General features: G+C 33.6%; 1 protein-coding gene across 5 annotated transcripts in view; it reads left to right on the forward strand.

Moving 5' to 3' along the window:
* BIRC6 (baculoviral IAP repeat containing 6) overlaps positions 1-19760 on the forward strand; it is a 249345-nt gene that overhangs the window by 125732 nt on the left and 103853 nt on the right. For all 5 annotated transcript variants that reach the window (XR_011076759.1, XM_068565174.1, XM_068565175.1 and 2 more), the window contains 12 exons: positions 3488-4050; positions 5005-5180; positions 6155-6251; positions 6399-6593; positions 7390-7590; positions 9792-10071; positions 11379-11635; positions 11891-11999; positions 14650-14871; positions 15887-16667; positions 18079-18222; positions 18703-18832. Coding sequence is in view for 4 of the 5 variants with exons in the window: in XM_068565174.1 (XP_068421275.1) it covers positions 3488-4050; positions 5005-5180; positions 6155-6251; positions 6399-6593; positions 7390-7590; positions 9792-10071; positions 11379-11635; positions 11891-11999; positions 14650-14871; positions 15887-16667; positions 18079-18222; positions 18703-18832 (3155 nt within the window). In the remaining variant the exon portion in view is untranslated. The remainder of the gene's footprint in view (positions 1-3487; positions 4051-5004; positions 5181-6154; positions 6252-6398; positions 6594-7389; positions 7591-9791; positions 10072-11378; positions 11636-11890; positions 12000-14649; positions 14872-15886; positions 16668-18078; positions 18223-18702; positions 18833-19760) is intronic.

Raw genomic sequence — 19760 nt, forward strand, 5'->3', positions numbered from 1 at the left:
TGTTACTATACCATTTGTTGAAAAAAAATCCTTTTTAAGTTGAATTCTCTTTCTGCCTTTTCCAAAAATCAATTGACCATATTTGTTTTGCTCAATTTCTGGACTCTATAGAATTGATGTTTTTGTCTATTCTTTTCCGATACCACACTGGTTTGGTATTTTTATATTATTTCTCGAGGTCTGGTAGTGTGGATTTTCCAACTTTGTTCTTGTTGTTTTAGAGTTGTTTTGGCTATTCTGCTCTTTGCTTTTCCATGTAAGTTTTAGGATCAGCTTATTGATCCCCCACCACCCCCACAAAAACAAAAACAAATCAAACCAAAAAAGCACTTCTGCTTGATTGTGACTGAATAAGCGTCCATCTGTAGATCAATTTGGGAGGAGTTGTAGATATATTTATAGATACAGATATAGTTATACATGTAGACATAGACACAAAAATATAGTTATACATAGAGTTATATATATATTTGGGATTTTTCTTTGAACAGTCATGTGGTTAGTGAATAATATGTATGTCTTTTTGCTTTTTCTGCACCTACTGTAATGACCATATATTGTTTCTTCTAAAATCTGTAGGTATGATAAATTACATTGATTTTTTTTTTTTAAGTGTTGATCAGTATGCATTCCCAGGATATATACTCACTCGGTCATGATGTATTATCCTTTTTATATCTTGCTGGTTTAAGTAGTTAATGCTTTGTTGCAGATTTTAAAATCTATGCTTATGAGAGATATTTGCACTTTTAAAAATAATGCCTTTGGTTTTTATGTCAAGGTAATCCTGGACTCCTAAAATGAGTGTTTCCTTTTCTGTTTTCTGGAAGAGGTTGTGTAAATTGGATTATTACTTATTTAAATATCTGATAGTAATTGCCATTGAGGCAACCAGGGTCTGGAGTTTTCTTTGTATTAATAGAAAAAAGTTTCTATTTATTTTATAGGTAAAAGATTATTCAGGTTTTCTTTCTTCTTGAGTGAACTTTGGCAGTTTGTGTCTTGAAGGAATTTGTTCATTTCATCTGTGTTGTTGAATTCATTATTTGTAATTTTTTAAATTATGCTTTTAATGTTTATAGTATGTAGTTTGATTCATTCTGTCATTTCTGATATTGATAATTTTAATCTTAATTTATCTTGGTCATTCTTGCTAGAGGTTTATAACATTGATATTTTCAAAGAACCAACTTAAAGCTTTGTTGATATTCTTTATTTTTTCATTTCCAATTTCATTAAATTTTGCTCTAATAGTTATTATTTCCTTCTTTCAGTTTTTCTTGTATAAGTGTTTGATAATATGTGTCTCTTAATTGATCTGTTAGACCACTTTACATTTAATGTCGTTATTGATTTAGTGGACTAAGATTTATCACTTTGCCAGTTTTGTTTATTTAATCTATTCTTCGCTTAAAATTTTTTTTCTTGGCTACTTTTGGATTAAGTAATTTTTTATAATGATTTCATTTTGTTTCTAGTATTATTATTTATAACAAAGAAATTTTGATTATAGTGTTTTCCCTAGCTTTGCAATATACGTCTTTATTTCATCACATTCTGCTTTCATATATTATTATACCTTAGCACACATGTAATATAAGAACTTTACAGCAGTAAATTTACAGTTTCTTTCTCTCATCTTTTGTGATGTAGGTATCATATGTTTACTTTTACATACGCTGTAAACATAATACATCCCTACAGTTTTTGCTTTAGATACTCGCATATCTTTTAGACACTGAAGTAAAATAGTATTTATGCCTGGAAATGGACAGGCCTCTTCTACTGGGTGATTAGTGTGAGGATTTGAATCACTTTTCAAGATTTGACCTGGCTTTGGTTTTGTTTTTGCTATGGTTACCTTTTGTGTTTGTCAGCTTCAAAATGATCTAGTTAGCTTCTGTTTCGATGTGAGTCAGGGTAAAGGGGGTTGTTTCCAGTTTTATTGTTCCATCCTTAGCTTTTGTTGTTCCTTATACATTTGTACCACAGAGGGACTCTCTCTGCATGGCTCCATCTCTAGCAGTCAACTGCTTTTGCTTGTTTCTTAATGTTCACTAGACTCCTAGTGATGGCAGGTGTTTTCCGATATTGTGTCCAGCCTCAGTCTTTGGCAGGCCCTCTGTGACTGAACCTCAGGGGAAGGAGCTTTCTCAATAAATTTTTCCTTCTCTTTGTCAGCCAAACTCTGGCTCATATCTTTGGCCATTTCTGAAGAGAGCATTTCCTTCTCTCCAGTGGTAGGAAGCAGCTATTGGTATTTGAGGGTTTTTTTCACTGGCACCAAATACATGGTGTCTTTTTTTTTTATTTTATTTTTTTTAATTTTTATTTATTTATTTATTTTTTGGTGTCTTTTTTAACACCATTTCCCTGATTATCTGACATCAACCTGTGTCCTACAGTTCAGTTCTATTCTGCCACTATCCAAAGTTAGCCTCAGATTTACAGTTTTAACTGCTCAGTCCCACAAGACTACCCTTACTTCAGAGGGCACTTGCAAGTCCAAGGTCCCCAGGTTACCCACATTTTTGTATCATTTGACTACAAATTCAGGGGTTCTCACAATCCCCCCCTCAGGTTCAGTAATTTGCTAGAAGTACTCACAGAACTCAGGAAAAACACTTTACTTATTTTACCAGTTTATTATAAAGTATAGCTCAGGAACAGCCAGATGGAATAGATGCACAGGGCAAGATATGTGTGGGGGATGGTGAGGGAAGGTGCCTGTGAATGGGTATGAACTCCAAAGGTTCAGTGTTACCACCCTTACATACCTGGGGTTGAACAACTTGTTAAATATTTTAGCTGAATTCTTCTTATCCATATGTATATTGCCAGCATCTCGACTTCCCAGATTCTGTGACAGGAAAGCCAATGCTCGTATTCTGTCTTCTTGGAGGAGGTTCCTATCTTTTCATGGATTTCAGCCTTTTTGGTACTCTTTTGACCTTAGCTCTCTGATGGGTTCAAGAAAAGTTACGACTTTAGAGTTAATTTGGCTTTTTTTATTGTTAAGTTGGGGCCGGTGATCTTTCCAGCTTTCTATTTCTTAGGCGTAAGTAGAACTTGAGAGCATTCAATTTTGATGCATAAGAATTACTTGATTGATTCTTAATTTTTGAAAATCAAAATCAGTAAGAAATGTTTAAACTAACAACATTTGAGGTTGTAACAAACCAGAGCTCATTCATTATGAGGAGTGCCTTGTGATATATAATTATTTTAGTCTGTAGCTTCAAAATCAACTCTTTGATTTACTTGTCCTTCAGTTTTCTATTTGGAAGGGAATTCATTTTTTATTTTGTAAGATAAAATGGAGGCAAGAACAAGAAGGACTCAGGAAGAGATGGAAACTCTTTGCTACAAAATGAAATAGTGAATACCAGGAGTTTAATTATTGTTTAGCTTTCTTGTGTTCTGGTGGTTACTTCTTTCAAAACAATTTAAAATGGATTAATTTTTAATCCTCTCTCTTTTTCTGCAGGGGTGCCTTCCAGACAGGCCAAGGACCTCTTGATGCCCAAGTAAAGCTCTTAGAATTCACTTTGGAGCAGAATTTTGAGGTCGTTTCAGTTAGTACTATTTCTGCTGTGATAGAGTCTGTCACTTTTTTAGTGCACCACTATATCACTTGCTCAGACAAAGTAATGTCTCGAAGTGGATCAGATAGCTCAGTGGGTGCTCGAGCATGCTTTGGGGGACTCTTTGCCAACCTCATTCGTCCAGGTGATGCAAAAGCAGTTTGTGGTGAAATGACAAGAGATCAACTCATGTTTGATTTGTTAAAACTGGTTAACATTTTAGTACAGCTGCCTCTTTCGGGCAATAGGGAATACAGTGCAAGAGTGTCTGTGACCACCAATACGACAGACAGTGTTTCAGATGAAGAAAAAGTTTCAGGAGGCAAAGATGGTAATGGAAGCAGTAGTAGTATTCAAGGATCACCTGCATATGTTGCTGACTTAGTGTTAGCCAACCAACAGATAATGAGCCAGATTTTGTCAGCTCTGGGCCTGTGTAATAGCAGTGCCATGGCGATGATAATTGGTACGTATTAATATTAAGAATATTAATCTTATACTTGTTTCTAGTACTATATCTCTTTCCTTTCGCAATGTACGAATTCATTTTCTTTTTACTTTATAACACAGTTGCTTTTTTTGTAAACTTCTTAGCATGACTGATTTTTATTAGTGAAAACTTTTATAGAGTGGCTTCAATCAGTTGAAAATTTTTAAGTGTGAATTTTTTAAAAATTGGAAAATACTAACAAAATAACTTGTAGTGAATTAAGAAAAAAAAATCCGTCTTGGAAGTTAGGTACCATAATTTATAGTCATGTATCTCTAACCTTTTAAAGATGAAGAATTTCACATCAAATTTCGTATTAGGGAATGAGTAAGATTTATTTATTCACAGTTTTTTAAAAAGTGAAGTATAAAATTTTGTTCAAGTTTAACAGTTTCTATGACACATATATCAATGTAAAATTTATATATTGTTGCTTTACTTTTCTACCTATTTGAAAGCTAATATACTATGTTAATTTTTTTAGCTAATTAAACTTCTGTAAATTGTGACAAAATCCATTCCTGATATATTTTTGCTTATTAGTATTTCTTTTTTCATGTAAGGGAAACAACCATATCTTTTTGATTAAAAGTTTTGAAGTTTAGTTACATAATAGTATCACTTATTTTTCTCTCCTTTTCTTTTTGGTATGTATAATGATGTTCCTCAGTCATGTAATAGAGCAACTTTATTGTTACCAACAACAGAGGTATCTCCTATAAAAGATACCAAAAAACATCCTCTACTGAATGTTATGATAGATATTTTAATTTCTAGATATGTGTATATGTATACACACACGCACAGCTTTTATGTACCCATCCTTCAGTGGTTTGGGGGGAAAATGGTTTTTAAGATTCTCTATTTTAATTATTATTGGTTTTTAAGGGTATGCTTCTTAAAAATATGTAATCTTTTTATTTAAACTAGGGGCAAGTGGATTACATCTCACCAAACACGAAAACTTTCATGGTGGGTTAGATGCCATATCAGTTGGGGATGGATTATTTACCATACTGACAACACTTAGTAAAAAAGCTTCTACAGTTCACATGATGCTGCAGCCAATTTTAACCTACATGGCCTGTGGATATATGGGCAGACAGGTAAGTTCAATCCAGCAACAATTGCAGTAATTTAAGTAGTTACTAGCAATGGGAGCAGGGAATTATTTGTAAGACAGAGACAGAGTATTCTAGTTATATGTTGGAAAATGAACGGAGTCAGCAGGTGAGAACTATAGATTACTAGTAGAAGTTGGAGAGGAAAGTTTCCTTGAAACTGTCAAAGATGACTATAGTGATGTAAGAATAAAATGTTTAACATATTTTTAAATTTTAGATTTTCCTTCCATTGTCTTAAGAAGTAGCTCTTTCCTCTTCCCTAACCATAGCATAGTTGAAAACCAACATGTTCTTCATAGATGTTACATGTGAAAATTTAATATGAGTATTTATTTTCAAGCTTCAGTTACATATTTAGTTTCCTTTCAGTTAAAAGGGGTTAGGGTAATTTTAAAAGAGAAGTAGGTTAGAATGTTACTACTTTTTAAATTTCCTTTTTAAAAAATGAGATTTTAGGAGCCAGTGTGATTATTTTAATTTCTAGTCCATTTACCATTTTTTTCAAAAGCAGATTTTAAAACAATTTCTTAAGGAATCTTCTATATGTCAGCGTATAATTATCATTTTCATAAATATACATTGCATGTGTATATATATTTCCCCATTGGAAGATACAAAGATATTTGAGAAGGATACATTTTTAAATGAAAGTACTGTCTACTGGAAAACAAAATCAATGTACATTAATTTAAGGTAGAAAATGATAATAGTAGGTAAACACGCAAAAAATGCTGAGTTCAGAGAGGAGACTGTTCACTTCCTTTTTGATTCAGGTAAGATTTCCTCAATATTTTGGCAGACGTTTTGTATTTAGTGATTTAGGTTAAGGTTGCCATTTTATAATAATTAACTGTAAAAGAATATTACATTCAATAAGAAATTTAGTTGTCCTAATTCACAGGAAATTAATAATCACCTTTTAAAAATCACAGTATAACATGTATGGTTTTTTTTAGGGCTCTCTCGCTACTTGCCAGTTATCTGAACCATTATTGTGGTTCATTTTGAGAGTACTGGATACTAGTGATGCCTTGAAAGCATTCCACGATATGGGTAAGACAAAGTTCCAAAACTGTCATTTTAGTGTAATCATTCGATAGTACGTTATGTTCTTATTTTTGTTGTCTTCTGTGAAAATTGACTCAATGTCAAATCATCTATGTTAAGATAATTTTCATTTAGTATTCTCTTTAAATTTAGGTGGTGTTCAGCTCATTTGCAACAATATGGTTACTAGTACAAGGGCTATTGTAAACACTGCAAGAAGTATGGTATCAACTATTATGAAATTTCTTGACTCTGGTCCGAATAAAGCTGTTGACAGCACTTTGAAAACACGAATACTAGCTTCTGAGCCTGACAATGCAGAAGGGATCCATAACTTTGCACCCCTGGGTAAGAAAAGAGTTATTTCATCTTATGGGTATGAATTTAAGTAGTAGTTAATTGGCTGGTATGAAGCAAAAATAGTTGTCAAAGTAAGTTGATTGTGTTACAGTATCACCATTTTAATTACGAGCCATTGATTTTAAAGGTAGTGGTTTTCCAAACATTCTACTGATTAGAAGGAAGTTTTTAATTGTTCTTTAGTAGTAAAATTTGTTTTTATTTCTGAGTTTAAATAGAACACAATTTATGAAACTAAAGAGTAGATTCTTATGTCAGTTTTCATTGTAAATGTTAGTTTTAAAGGACTTGTTCCATCTTATTTTGAGTGGTACTTTTTTTTTATAAGAAGGTTCAGATTTATATAGTTATTCTTTTTTTCCATTCTACATAGTTTCTTTTTATATTTTTCTTTTCATACTTCTAACTCATGAATATTGACAATGTGGAATAAAGGTGATCATTTTCAAGTTGAAGCCTGTATTGGACATTGATTTTTACTTAAATCATTTGAGAATTACTGTGCTAGATTTGTTGTTGCTAGTTTAGTTTTCATTTGACATGTTAGTACATAGAAATTTGGCAGCAGTTAACAGTGAATTTGTCGCCTTGCCAGTTGACTGGATGTCCTGAGGTTTTGTGAATACTGTAACAAATTATGCTAAATGTATTAAGTACATTCATAGTATTAAGTGTTCATGTTTTTAGCTAATTTTTCTAGCGTATTTATTATGGTTTGAATAGTTCTTGATGCCTTATTGGGTTTCTTTTGCAAGTTTTTATTTTATTTAAAATACTTCTGTAGGTACAATCACATCTAGCAGTCCTACTGCCCAACCAGCTGAGGTGCTTTTGCAGGCCACGCCACCCCATAGAAGAGCTCGCTCTGCTGCTTGGTCCTACATCTTTCTGCCAGAGGAGGCTTGGTGCGACCTTACCATTCACCTTCCTGCAGCAGTGCTTCTTAAAGAGATACATATCCAACCTCACCTTGCATCTCTTGCAAGTGAGTAATATTTTTTGTAAAGATCCATCATGAAAATAAACTATAATTTAGAAGCATTTTAAAAATGAGAAAAATACTTAGCAAACAGTGATTAACTTAGATACAATTTCCAGATCGCTTAATTTTGAACAGTTTTAATATAATATTTAACACTACCACCAAATCATTTCCCATCAAATGAATGGACATGGCTATTCCCCTGAAACAAATAGAGTGTGTGATGAAATTTAAACAAATATATTCTAGTTATATATTATTTTGCCTTTCTTCTTCCCTCAAATTTATGAAGCTATCTATATAGCATTAAGATAAAATGAGTTAAGTTTATACAACTGTAGACAGCAGTCTTAGTTTTTCTAGGCTAGTCCTCAGTCCTAGCTCTGTAATGTGAAATTAGCATAGATTCCCCTTCCCATTGTAAGGTAATTACATCTGCAAAGAATTTTTTATCGAAATACTTTGTGATATTTTGAATATTTATGATCTTTAGATTTTTAATATTTTGAGTATCATTCATTTTATGCATTTTCATTGAATACATTTTGTTGTAACTTTGCAACGTTAAATAATTGAAAAGAAGTTTTAGAAAACAAGTTGTACATTAAAAGGAGCAGGAACTCCTTCAAGTATTCATGAAGGAATATGAAGTACTATTTTACATTTATGGTCCCCAAATTCTTTCAATATAAATATAATAATTTGTACAGAATTGTTGAAGTTGTCACAATCATTTATCTTCATTGATTGATTCTCATTGCTATCATATGTCACTCAGTAATTTAATGAAGAGCTGTAGGGAGTTTTGTAGACCCCTGGCATATTTGGAAGAATCAATTTTTCCACTTATTTGCAAGATTAGATTATTATACTATAATACAGTTGTGGAATCCACACGTTAGATAAAAATAGATGCGATGAATAAAATGGCAGAAGAAAAATAGACTAATGCACAGTGTTTTAGCAGGTCACAAATAACTATATTACATGGCAAAATATAAGTCAGTGTAAGACTTAGGGGATAATCTAAGATGAGGAGGAAGCTCCTTTTATTCGGAAGGAGAAATGATTCGTGTGAATGGTGGCTTTGGAGTGTAGCTAGAATTTGCACATAGGAATTGGGACAGGAAGGATGTTACAATGGAGAACTCTGTACATTATGAAAAATCAGTAGGTTAGGTGTTCTCCAGTACAAGTGTGCTTAATAATTTTGGTTTTGGATTGGAGCAGAAACTGAAGATATAGTGTGTTGCAGTGGAAATAACATAGCCTTTAGAATCAAACATGGGCTTGAATATAAAATGTGCCCTTTGTTCATTTGGGAGTTTGGATTATTTAATCTCTTTGTCAGTTTGTATTGACAGATTCAAAGAGATTAAATAATGTGGGTAATACTTATCTCAAAAGGTAAGGTTAAATTTTAAAATTGATGTGACTTGTCTAGTTCTCTGTGTAAATCAGGGGTGTAATTGGCATATAATAAAAGTTACTTCCTAATTTTACTGTTGAAATGAAAGTCAAAGTTCAAAGGTTGTTTTAGTTGATAGATAAATTTATTATATGGGCTTCCATGTTTGTGAGAAAGAAATTTTCCCATAACAGCTGCCAGTTATTACTTCATTGGGCCTCCTTAAATTTTAGCAGGAAATGGTTTTATTTTTAAATATTCTGGATGTTTGTTTAAATTTTGAAAGGCAAAAACAGATTAGAGGCAAAAGCAATTTCTAAACTCAACTGTTTAAAATCATAGCAATATGGTAGTAGTGAAATAATGAATTTGTGAAAAAGTACTTTTTAAGTTACATTCTTCCCAAATTATTTACAACAATAAACCATAGCATATTAATCACCATATTGTTGGTGATAATTCTAAGTAAAGTAGAAATAATAGAGTAATTGCCTATTTTTGTTTTCTTGGAGCGAATTAAGTACATGTGGATTGCATATCTTCAGTTACTCTTTTTTTTTAGGTTAATGTTAGAATTTTTTAAATACAATTTTTATTATACTGTGAATTTCATATAATAGCTGTAAAATCAATTACGGTGAAAGTCAGTGACAAAGTATGACTTGGTGTATACATTTTCTTTTTATGAGTTCATAATGAATATAACTGAAAGCTGCTGTTTTACTGGGATTGCCACTAAAATAGGAACTCTAGTTTACTTTTCCTTTAGTAATTGTTCAATTTTCTCTTCCTGTAGCCTGCCCATCCTCAGTGTCTGTTGAAGTAAGTGCAGATGGGGTAAATATGCTACCATTATCAACTCCTGTTGTCACAAGTGGTCTCACCTACATAAAAATTCAGCTTGTAAAAGCTGAAGTAGCTTCTGCTGTCTGCCTTAGACTTCATCGTCCACGAGATGCCAGCACATTAGGCCTTTCACAGATTAAATTACTGGGCCTCACCGCTTTTGGTACCACTTCTTCAGCAACAGTTAATAATCCTTTTCTTCCATCTGAAGATCAGGTATCCAAAACAAGGTATGTGGTTTCTCATTCTTAAGAAAAACCTTTCTGTGCTTTTCATGAAATTGTGTATTCTGTGGGTTTTTTTTTTTTTTTTTTTTAGAGTTTAGGAAATTCTTTGTTCCATAGGTATGCAAATAATATCATAATTTTATTAAGTGTAATAAAGAATAATTCTATAGAAGCAAAACCCTGAGGCTGGTTAAAATTGAGATTTATGTGTGTTTAGTCCTTGGGATGATCCACAGTGTGGTATATGTGGGTGTGGGTTCCAGTTCTTTGGATTGTAGTCTCATGTAAGCATTTCCAAATGCCTATCCCCAAGAAAACATCTGAAGCATACAAATTGATCATATAGATAGGCATCTAGCCCTATATGGTAATTCCTAAGTTGCCAGTCTGCAGAGGGTTAGATTTGAACCATACAAACTGACCAGACAAAGAAGGACCTTTAATTTACATTCTTCTGGTAACGTTTGATGGTTGAAAATTTTATAGACGGTCTTAATGTAAGTTTTACCTGACAAAAAAATTTAGGATTTCTTTTTTATTCTCGAGCTGCCAGGACTTTACGGTTTTGCAATTCTATGATCCTTTGCAGTTTATATTTATGCATATAAATATATGTATGTATAAAAACATTTCCTGACTAATTAAATAAAAAGGAAGTTCATAATTCCTAAATGCTACTAGCACTTAAGTATTTTTGTTATGTTATAGGGGAAACTTACTGTGTGTTTAATTCTTTATTGATGTTACAGTATTCTAAAAGTATTCTTTTTTAACGTAGATTGGTGCTACTTATGAAATACAACATGCTGATCTTTTCGTTTTTTTCTTTCTTTTTTTTCTGCTTTATAAGTCACAAGGAATTTTTTTTTTAATATGTATCCTCTCCTTGTTTTTTATTTAGATTCTTTTCCCATGTAGGTCATTACAGAGTATTGAGCAGAGTTCCCTTGCTATACAGCAGGTTCTTATTAGTTATCTATTTTATATATAGTAGTGTATATATGTCAGTCCCAATCTCCCAATTTATCCCTCCCCCCGCTTACCCCCTGGTAACCATAACTTTGTTTTCTACATCCATGACTCTACTTCTGTTTTGTGAATAAGTTCATTTGTACCCCCTTTTTTGAGACTCCACATATAAGCTATATTGTATGATATTTGTCTTTCTGTGTCTGACTTACTTCACTCAGTATGACAATCTCTAGGTCCATCCACAACATGCTGATCTTTGAGAAGTTTTGTTTTACCCCTGAAGTAATTTAAGCTACTTAAATTTACCCATATAGGCCATTTTGTGTTGTGTATTTCAGTATTGGATGGTTACGGTTATTACATCATTGCCTTACTCACATAAGTGATCTGGAAGGAATGATGGCAAGTGCAGCTGCACCTACTGCTAATCTGCTACAGACTTGTGCTGCCTTACTGATGTCTCCGTACTGTGGAATGCATTCACCCAACATTGAGGTTGTGCTTGTAAAGATAGGACTGCAGTCCACTAGAATTGGCCTGAAGCTTATAGACATTCTTCTGAGAAATTGTGCAGCATCAGGCAGTGATCCTACAGGTGACAATTTTGATATTTTAATTTTTACATATCTGCAAAATAATGACAGTTGAACTATGTGATATTTGTGATTAATCCTGTTTCTGAAATTAACTTCCATTATGGTGTCATTATTTTTGGAGTTTTGTTTTTTTGTTTTTGTTGTTGAAATTTACAGAAGTTATTTTTAATGAATAATTTAAGATTAAATTGAGCAAATCTTCTCATCCCATTTGCTTATGTAGCAAATTTTTCCTTTTGATTCTTTGTTGCAAGATTTGAATAGCCCTTTACTTTTTGGAAGACTGAATGGACTCTCTTCTGACTCTACGATAGATATTCTTTACCAGCTTGGAACAACTCAGGATCCTGGAACAAAAGACAGGTAGGTATGTGGTGATCTCAGTTTTCATATGAGGACACACATATACACAATCACATGTAGTGAATGTTACTTGGAATGCTTTTTTTTTCTTTTTTTTAAATTAATTAGTTTATTTATTGTTGGCTGCGTTGGGTCTTCGTTGCTGCTCGTGGGCTTTCTCTAGTTGCAGCGAGTGGGGGCTGCTCTTCATTGTGGTGCGCGGGCTTCTCATTGTGGTTGCTTCTCGTTGCAGAGCACAGGCTTCAGTAGTTGTGGCACGCAGGCTCAGTAGTTGTGGCTCGCGGGCTCTAGAGCACAGGCTCAGTAGTTGTGGCGCCTGGGCTTAGCTGCTCCGCAGCATGTGGGATCTTCCCAGACTAGGGCTCGAGCCCGTGTCCCTTGCATTGGCAGGTGGATTCTTAACTAGTGCACCACCAGGCAAGTCCTGGAATGCTTTCTTTTTAGATCTTTTCATAAAAGTTAAGCTTAGGTATTACTAAACATATAGAAGTATAGTGTCCATATTAGGTACTTGGACTATTTTGTTAATAGTAATAATCTTTGTTTTTATTGATTATATTATTCACGGACAACTTTTCATTAGACTCCTCACCCTCTTTCTCCTGCTTCCTACCACAAAGTGAAACACTATCATACCAAGTAAATAATATCTGAATGTTTCACCTAAATGTTTAGTGATCTTTCGGTATAGGTAATTTTAGATGAGTTTTACTAGTGTAGATCTTCCTTGATGTCTTTTACCTCCAAATTGATAGGGACTCCAAGTCATTTTGAAACATGTTTTTGTTGATAAATTTTTGAATGATACTTTGGCATTCTCTGGTTTTATGTATATCATCTGTATCTGGAGAACATATTTATAGAGTGTGTGATTCTATAAGTAATATAAATTATCTTCATGCTAGAGATTGTTTCCTGAGTTAATATCCTTTGAAGTATATTGAATATTTTATATCCAATTAATATTCTTTAATATTGTTATTAGTTTGTGTTTAAAGTGAAATCATTTGGTATGTTATTAAATGTCTTACTTCATAAATTATTAACAGATTATTTTTTGTGGGTGCTTACTCATTTTATAGCTATTTACCGAGTAGTTGCTATATGCTTGGCATTGTGCTAATACTGGAGAGGTAAAGTTTATTGAGTCCAGCTTGTGCCCTCAGGATTGGGAAGACAGAGCAGTGTCACTCATAAGGGAAGATTTACGTAGTTCAGACCTAAGGGTATGAATTAGAGTGCCAGACAGTGAAGGCATCTCGGAAAAATTGTTACTTAATCTCTGATAATGTAATAGCTTTCATTTAGTTTAGGGTCATTGCTTTCATGTTCTCTGGATTAAAAATATTTAAAGGACATATTTAACAAAGTATAATTAGTTTCAGCAGGATAACTTTAAAATATTAAATAGGCTGACTTCCTTTCCATTAAACTTTTTGCTTTATGTAAACTATGTGATACCTGTATTATATTTAAAAATATACTGGAGTATTTTTGACAAAGTAAATACGAATTTATGTCAAATCATAATGGTTAATGGGATTTAAAAAATACATTAAAAATATGTGCTAAATATTTTTCTAGGTTTCTTTAAATCTCTTGTGATTAGTTTTTAAATTTTTTTTATCATAAGAAGAAAATTGCACTTAAAATTATTTTCTTAGCATAAATGCAAATGTAAATATTTCAGAATGTTTCAGAACTAACATTAATGACAAGATTGTTGGCTGCTATTTTTCTAGAAGATGTTACTCTTCTGTAATTGCCTCATCTCCCTTCTTTTTCTATGACTTGTCCTTATGTCCTGTCATATGAAATTTAATACATCTTACCCTTCAGTCCTTCAGGGTAGAGAGAGGGATTAAGTAGTATTTTATACCTTCCAATTCCCATTTCTTTTACCCTGAAGCAGAGAATCTTGTGCTCTAAACTAGACATTTAAATGTAAACAAAAACAAAGATAAATACAGGGTTTTAAGAACTTGACAATAAATCTCACCTCCCACCCCCCCAAAATACAAACTCCAAAGCATTATTGCTTTAAAAAGCCTTTTGCTTTCATTTTGTGGTCTCCAGCTCTAGGGGACTGAGTGTAGAGTGGCACTTGAAAAAGAACATATGTTGGGGCTATTCTGTTGTCAGAGTGAAAGAGGGTGGGTGGCTGCTACTAGTATTTAATGCTTGGGGGCCAGAGTTGTGAAACATTTCATGCTGTGTTGCATGAAATTCTGCACAATGAAGAACTGGCCCCAGATCACTGCTCTGTGGTATGTGGATTTGTTACAAGGTGAGTGAAAATTTAAAGGAGAGAGTGAGTTTTTTTAAGCTGTGTATCCTGTAATTCTAGATATTTATATGTTCTGTCATAAATGAGGTAAGAATCAATGTTTATTTGCTGAATTAGACTTGAGTTATCTCAAACATTTTTGTTGCTTAAGATTGGTAGGGTTATTGGAAAATTAGAGTTACTATGACCTTATTGATTATATAATTCTTTTTCCCTCCTATTTTATTGATATATTAAAATTATTGAGAAAAATCAGTATATTATTCTGATAAATACATTGCTTACATGCAGTGGTGGTATTTATCTGTATTAAATGTCAGCTGGAGTATAATTGGTTATTTGAATTCATCTTCTTCTTTTAAGAATTCAGGCCTTGTTAAAATGGGTCAGTGATTCTGCAAGAGTGGCTGCTGTGAAAAGAAGTGGCAGGATGAGCTACATGTGCCCTAACTCTTCAACGATAGAGTACGGTCTTTTGATGCCATCTCCTTCTCACTTGCACTGTGTAGCAGCAATTCTGTGGCACAGTTATGAGCTGCTGGTAGAGTATGACTTACCAGCACTGCTAGACCGAGAGCTCTTTGAGTAAGTATGATTTGTGAAATTCTCTTTTCCCCCAGTACTAGATCACTTTAGGTTTTTACTTGATGAAACAGCATTTTACATTTTATTTATATAAAAATAATACTTCAAATAGTACTAGTTAAGTATAATCAGTGTAATTTTGAAATGAGATGCTACACAAATTTAACTAATTTATCTTCAGGTTTTAAGAAGCTACATTAGTGTCATTGCTGCTTTTCCCACCTAAAATTGGAATGTTTCATGTATTCTCCTGCAGGTCATAATGTTTATTCTCACCTGCAAATTTACCTGCCAGATTCTTTTATCTTTAATGTGCAACTTTGGAGGGAAAGTGTAACTAGAAATTTTGAGAGACTACTTTAGACAGTTTTTACAATTGGTTGTTTTTACTTCTTTCTAGATGGCTGTTATGATTGTTCTTTTGACAAGTAGTTTCCACTTAACCCACATTTCTTCACCATACTCAGTTAAGGCTTTGTTGAGCTGACTGCCTAATAACTGCTAAGTCTATAGCAAAATATAATATTTATCTCTGAAGAGTTCCATGACTCATAAAAGGTTGGCTTTTTGTCCTCTAGTTTGTCATTTTCATATTTGGTCCTATCAGTTGGCATAATCCATGACCTATTAGTGAAACTCACTAACAGTTTTCATTTTGCAGATATGAATTAAAGCCATTAATAATGTCGAATTCAGTCTAGACATTTCTTAGGTATAATTTTTTGTATTGTTTCTTTATGTCATTTTTTTGAGGTCACACAGAGAATGGTAGAACCATTTTGATATAGATCTCTTGGTTTTCTGTACTCATTTTACAAATCTAATCTAACTTCCAATCTACTGAAGTACTTAATGATGTCTATCACAATTAGTCTTCCTGAAACATTATAGTGTCATTATATTGAATGTCAAACTATATAATTTTCATGAAAGTGATTTCTAGTAGAAATAATTGATGAAGAGGTCTTTCTAAATATATGTATATATTGTTAACATGGTATCTTTTATTCCCTAGGTTACTTTTTAATTGGTCCATGTCTCTTCCCTGCAATATGGTTTTGAAGAAAGCTGTTGACAGTCTACTTTGCTCGATGTGTCACATACACCCAAGTTATTTTTCTTTGCTTATGGGCTGGATGGGAATTACCCCTCCTCCAATGCAGTGTCACCATGGACTGTCCATGACAGATGATAGCAAAAAGCAAGATCTTAGTTCATCTTTAACAGACGACTCTAAAAACGCACAAGCACCTCTTGCACTAACTGAATCACATTTGGCAACCCTTGCTTCCTCTTCTCAATCTCCAGAAGCTATCAAACAATTACTGGACTCAGGTTTGCCTTCTCTTCTTGTGAGGAGTCTGGCTAGTTTCTGTTTTAGCCACATTTCTTATTCTGAAAGCATTGCTCAATCAATAGATGTTTCCCAGGACAAACTCAGGCGGCATCACATTCCACAACAATGTAATAAGATGCCTATCACAGCAGACCTGGTTGCTCCTATTCTTAGGTTTTTGACAGAAGTTGGCAATAGCCATATTATGAAAGACTGGCTTGGTGGGTCTGAAGTCAATCCACTATGGACAGCACTTCTGTTTTTATTGTGTCACTCTGGGTCCACTTCTGGAGGACATAATTTAGGTGCACAACAGACCAGTGCAAGATCAGCTTCTCTTTCTTCAGCTGCTACAACAGGATTGACTACTCAACAGAGGACAGCAATAGAGAATGCAACTGTTGCATTCTTTCTGCAGTGCATTTCATGTCACCCTAATAATCAAAAGCTGATGGCCCAGGTAAGAGTAGAAAAACTGGCTTATGTTCCAGTGTCTTATTATTTTAATGTGCTGTCACATGGCACTCTTGAAATTAGTTCAGAAAGGGTCATGTATTAAGGCCAGGTGATGGTGAAGTTTGGGTTTGGGTGCATTTAAGGATTTGAATTTAAACCATAATTAAAATTAAGTACTGATATCTCCTCCCTCCTCTCCTCAACTGTTACATAAATCAGTTATTCTTTCTGATGAATGATGGGCAAATTCATGGAGATTCTAGCTAAAGATCATACATTCCTCCTTTTAAAAAACCGCCCCTAATCAAAAGAACAACGCTTCAGGGACTTTCCTGGTGGTCCAGTGGCTAAGACTCCATGCTCCCAATGCAAGGGGCCTGGGTTCGATCCCTGGTCAGGGAACTAGATCCCACATGCTGCAACTAAGAGTTCGCATGCTGCAGCTAAGAGCCGGCACAGCCAAATAAATACATAAATAAAAATATTAAAAAAAAAAAAAAAAAAAGCGAACAACGCTTCAGCTATTGGAACAGGATTGACCACTCGAAGGTGGCCATCAAGTGCCTCATCAGCATTGAGGCATTGCATTTTATAGTAACTGGATTGTTACAGCTGTTGATTTGCTTCTAATGAAGCAGACATTAGAATAAGTTTCAGATAGGAGACTCCTGACAAATCACATTAAAGGTATGAAAGATGATTTTATTGTATTAAGTCCACAGGGCCAAAAATCTTGAATGCTGGAGTTATCTCGAACATAATTCTAGTTGCTTTTTGCCAGTTTCTGCTGCTTTCTATCTGTTGTGATCTTCAGCAAGTTGTTTAAACTGTAAAATGGAGATAGTAATACCTGCCTCTCAAAAGGTTTTTTTTTTGAGGATTAAATATGATAATGTATATGAAGTGTCTAGCATAGAGCCTGTCTGAGACATGGTAGACACCAATAAATAGGAACCAGCTTCTTTTTTTACCCTCTTATTTGATAGTGCTTATTCAGGTTAAACTATTAATGAAGGATGAGCTATCATAATTTTCAAAAAATTCTGAATGATTTAACTTTAAGAAGAGGAAGATACTTTGTTGCCTAAAGTAATTAATTATTGGGAAACTGTATCTACTTAATGTGTGTAATTTGAAAGAAATGCTTAAATTACCACTTTTAACCAAGTCCTTGAATATGGACATTTGACAATTTGGTTTGTGCCTGTGGGTAGTATGAAACTTTGTGTTCCATTGCCTTCTGGCCTAATAACCAAAAATAAACTTTTTGTCTGCTTCCGTATATTCTTTAATTGCTGATTTGATGAATTCAAATACACTCATTAATCCACATTTTAAATTTCCTCTTTGTTCTTTAAAATATAAAGCTGCAAGTAAATACCTCATTTAACTTTTTAAATCTCTCACTTTGCCAGGTTCTCTGTGAACTATTTCAGACATCTCCTCAAAGAGGGAACCTTCCAACATCAGGGAACATTTCAGGGTTTGTACGTAGATTATTTTTGCAGCTGATGTTAGAGGATGAGAAAGTGACAATGTTTCTTCAGTCTCCCTGCCCAGTGAGTATTTAACAATTAAATTAAATCTTTATGATGAGCTGTGTGTAAAAGTATTTTATGTTTTCATGTCAGAGCTTTCAGTTATCTCTGTTCTAATTTCTAATGAAATGAAATGAAATTAGAAATTAGAGGTTGTGCTAGCAAAGTGAAACTAGCACAACCTTTATACTTAAGGATAGGACTTAAATATCTTAGCTAACCCTCTCTGTCCAGAATAACCTAGTTGTAACTTGCCATGAATAGTATAATTTGATTTGGGGGGGAAATTGACAGATTATTAGGTACGGTAGTGCTAATGCAAAAAAGTATGACGAACAAATCGCATGGCAGACATGCCACATTTGAAGAAATATATAAAATAAACTCTTTACATTTTTGTATGCATTACTGAATTGTTTATTTTTTTATGCTTTTGAAATTGTTATATAATGATATACATTTCAAAAAACCCTTCTTGATTTCTTTTAAATTTATTTCCAGCTGTACAAGGGTAGAATTAATGCTACTAGCCATGTCATCCAGCATCCAATGTATGGAGCGGGCCACAAGTTCCGTACACTTCATTTGCCGGTCTCAACAACATTATCAGAAGTTCTTGACAGAGTGTCAGGCAAGTCACATTTAAATATTTGTGTTTCTTTAACTTTATGTTAGATGTATATAGGAATTTTATTATTTTTATAACTTTATTGCTTTCACTCACTCACCAACCATTTAATGACTAGAAAAGGTCAAGGTAGCTTCACATTTAGAAGCATGATGCAGTGGACAAAATGTACAATACATTCCAGCACCTGTGATTCTTTTGCTGTGATGTGTGTTATGTGTAGTAATGACAGAATGGGCAGTTGGAAATGTACACAAGCTGTGGGAAGCCACTGATGGAATTTTCTCAGGATAAACCATCGGGCTGTTTTATAGTAGATGAATTACAGTATATTAGGTTGCATGACAATTCTAAGTGATAAACATTTACTAAATCTAGGGGAGAAATGAGTGGTCAGTAGGTAGAATCAACTGGTGACCTTACTGTTTTTAACAGTGAAGAAAGCAGAGAGAACGTTTCCCCTAGGTTTTTCAAGAGCTCTCCGATGATGCCTTTAAACAGGATATAAGTTATTAAAGTAAAAGCATTTTTTTGAGGTAGAATACAAATTGACTGTGGTTAGTTTGGGTTTACTGCCTCTCAGAAATCCTAATCAGTGATGAATTCATTGAGCATCTGCTACGTGTAAACACAGTAATTTCTTCTAGGGATGTAAAAGTGAGCAGGACATATATTCTGCCTCTCAAAGTATTTATGATCTTTTGTATGTTGTCAGAATAAAAAATAAACTGAAAAGTTTAAATGTTTGCATTTTAATTTAAATATAAGTCAGTGTGTTTCTGTCTGTATACATTAGAGAGGGGGTACCTAAGTCTTTAAGCAACACTGATAACTGAAAGAAGTTAGGAGTATCCAGAAAAAAAAAACTGGCGCTATTTGTTAGCTGGAAATATAAATCTAAACTTAGAATAAAAGACTGAGTTGAAGAGAT

Source organism: Eschrichtius robustus, chromosome 15 (assembly GCF_028021215.1).
Source record: "Eschrichtius robustus isolate mEscRob2 chromosome 15, mEscRob2.pri, whole genome shotgun sequence".
Taxonomy (NCBI): domain Eukaryota; kingdom Metazoa; phylum Chordata; class Mammalia; order Artiodactyla; family Eschrichtiidae; genus Eschrichtius; species Eschrichtius robustus.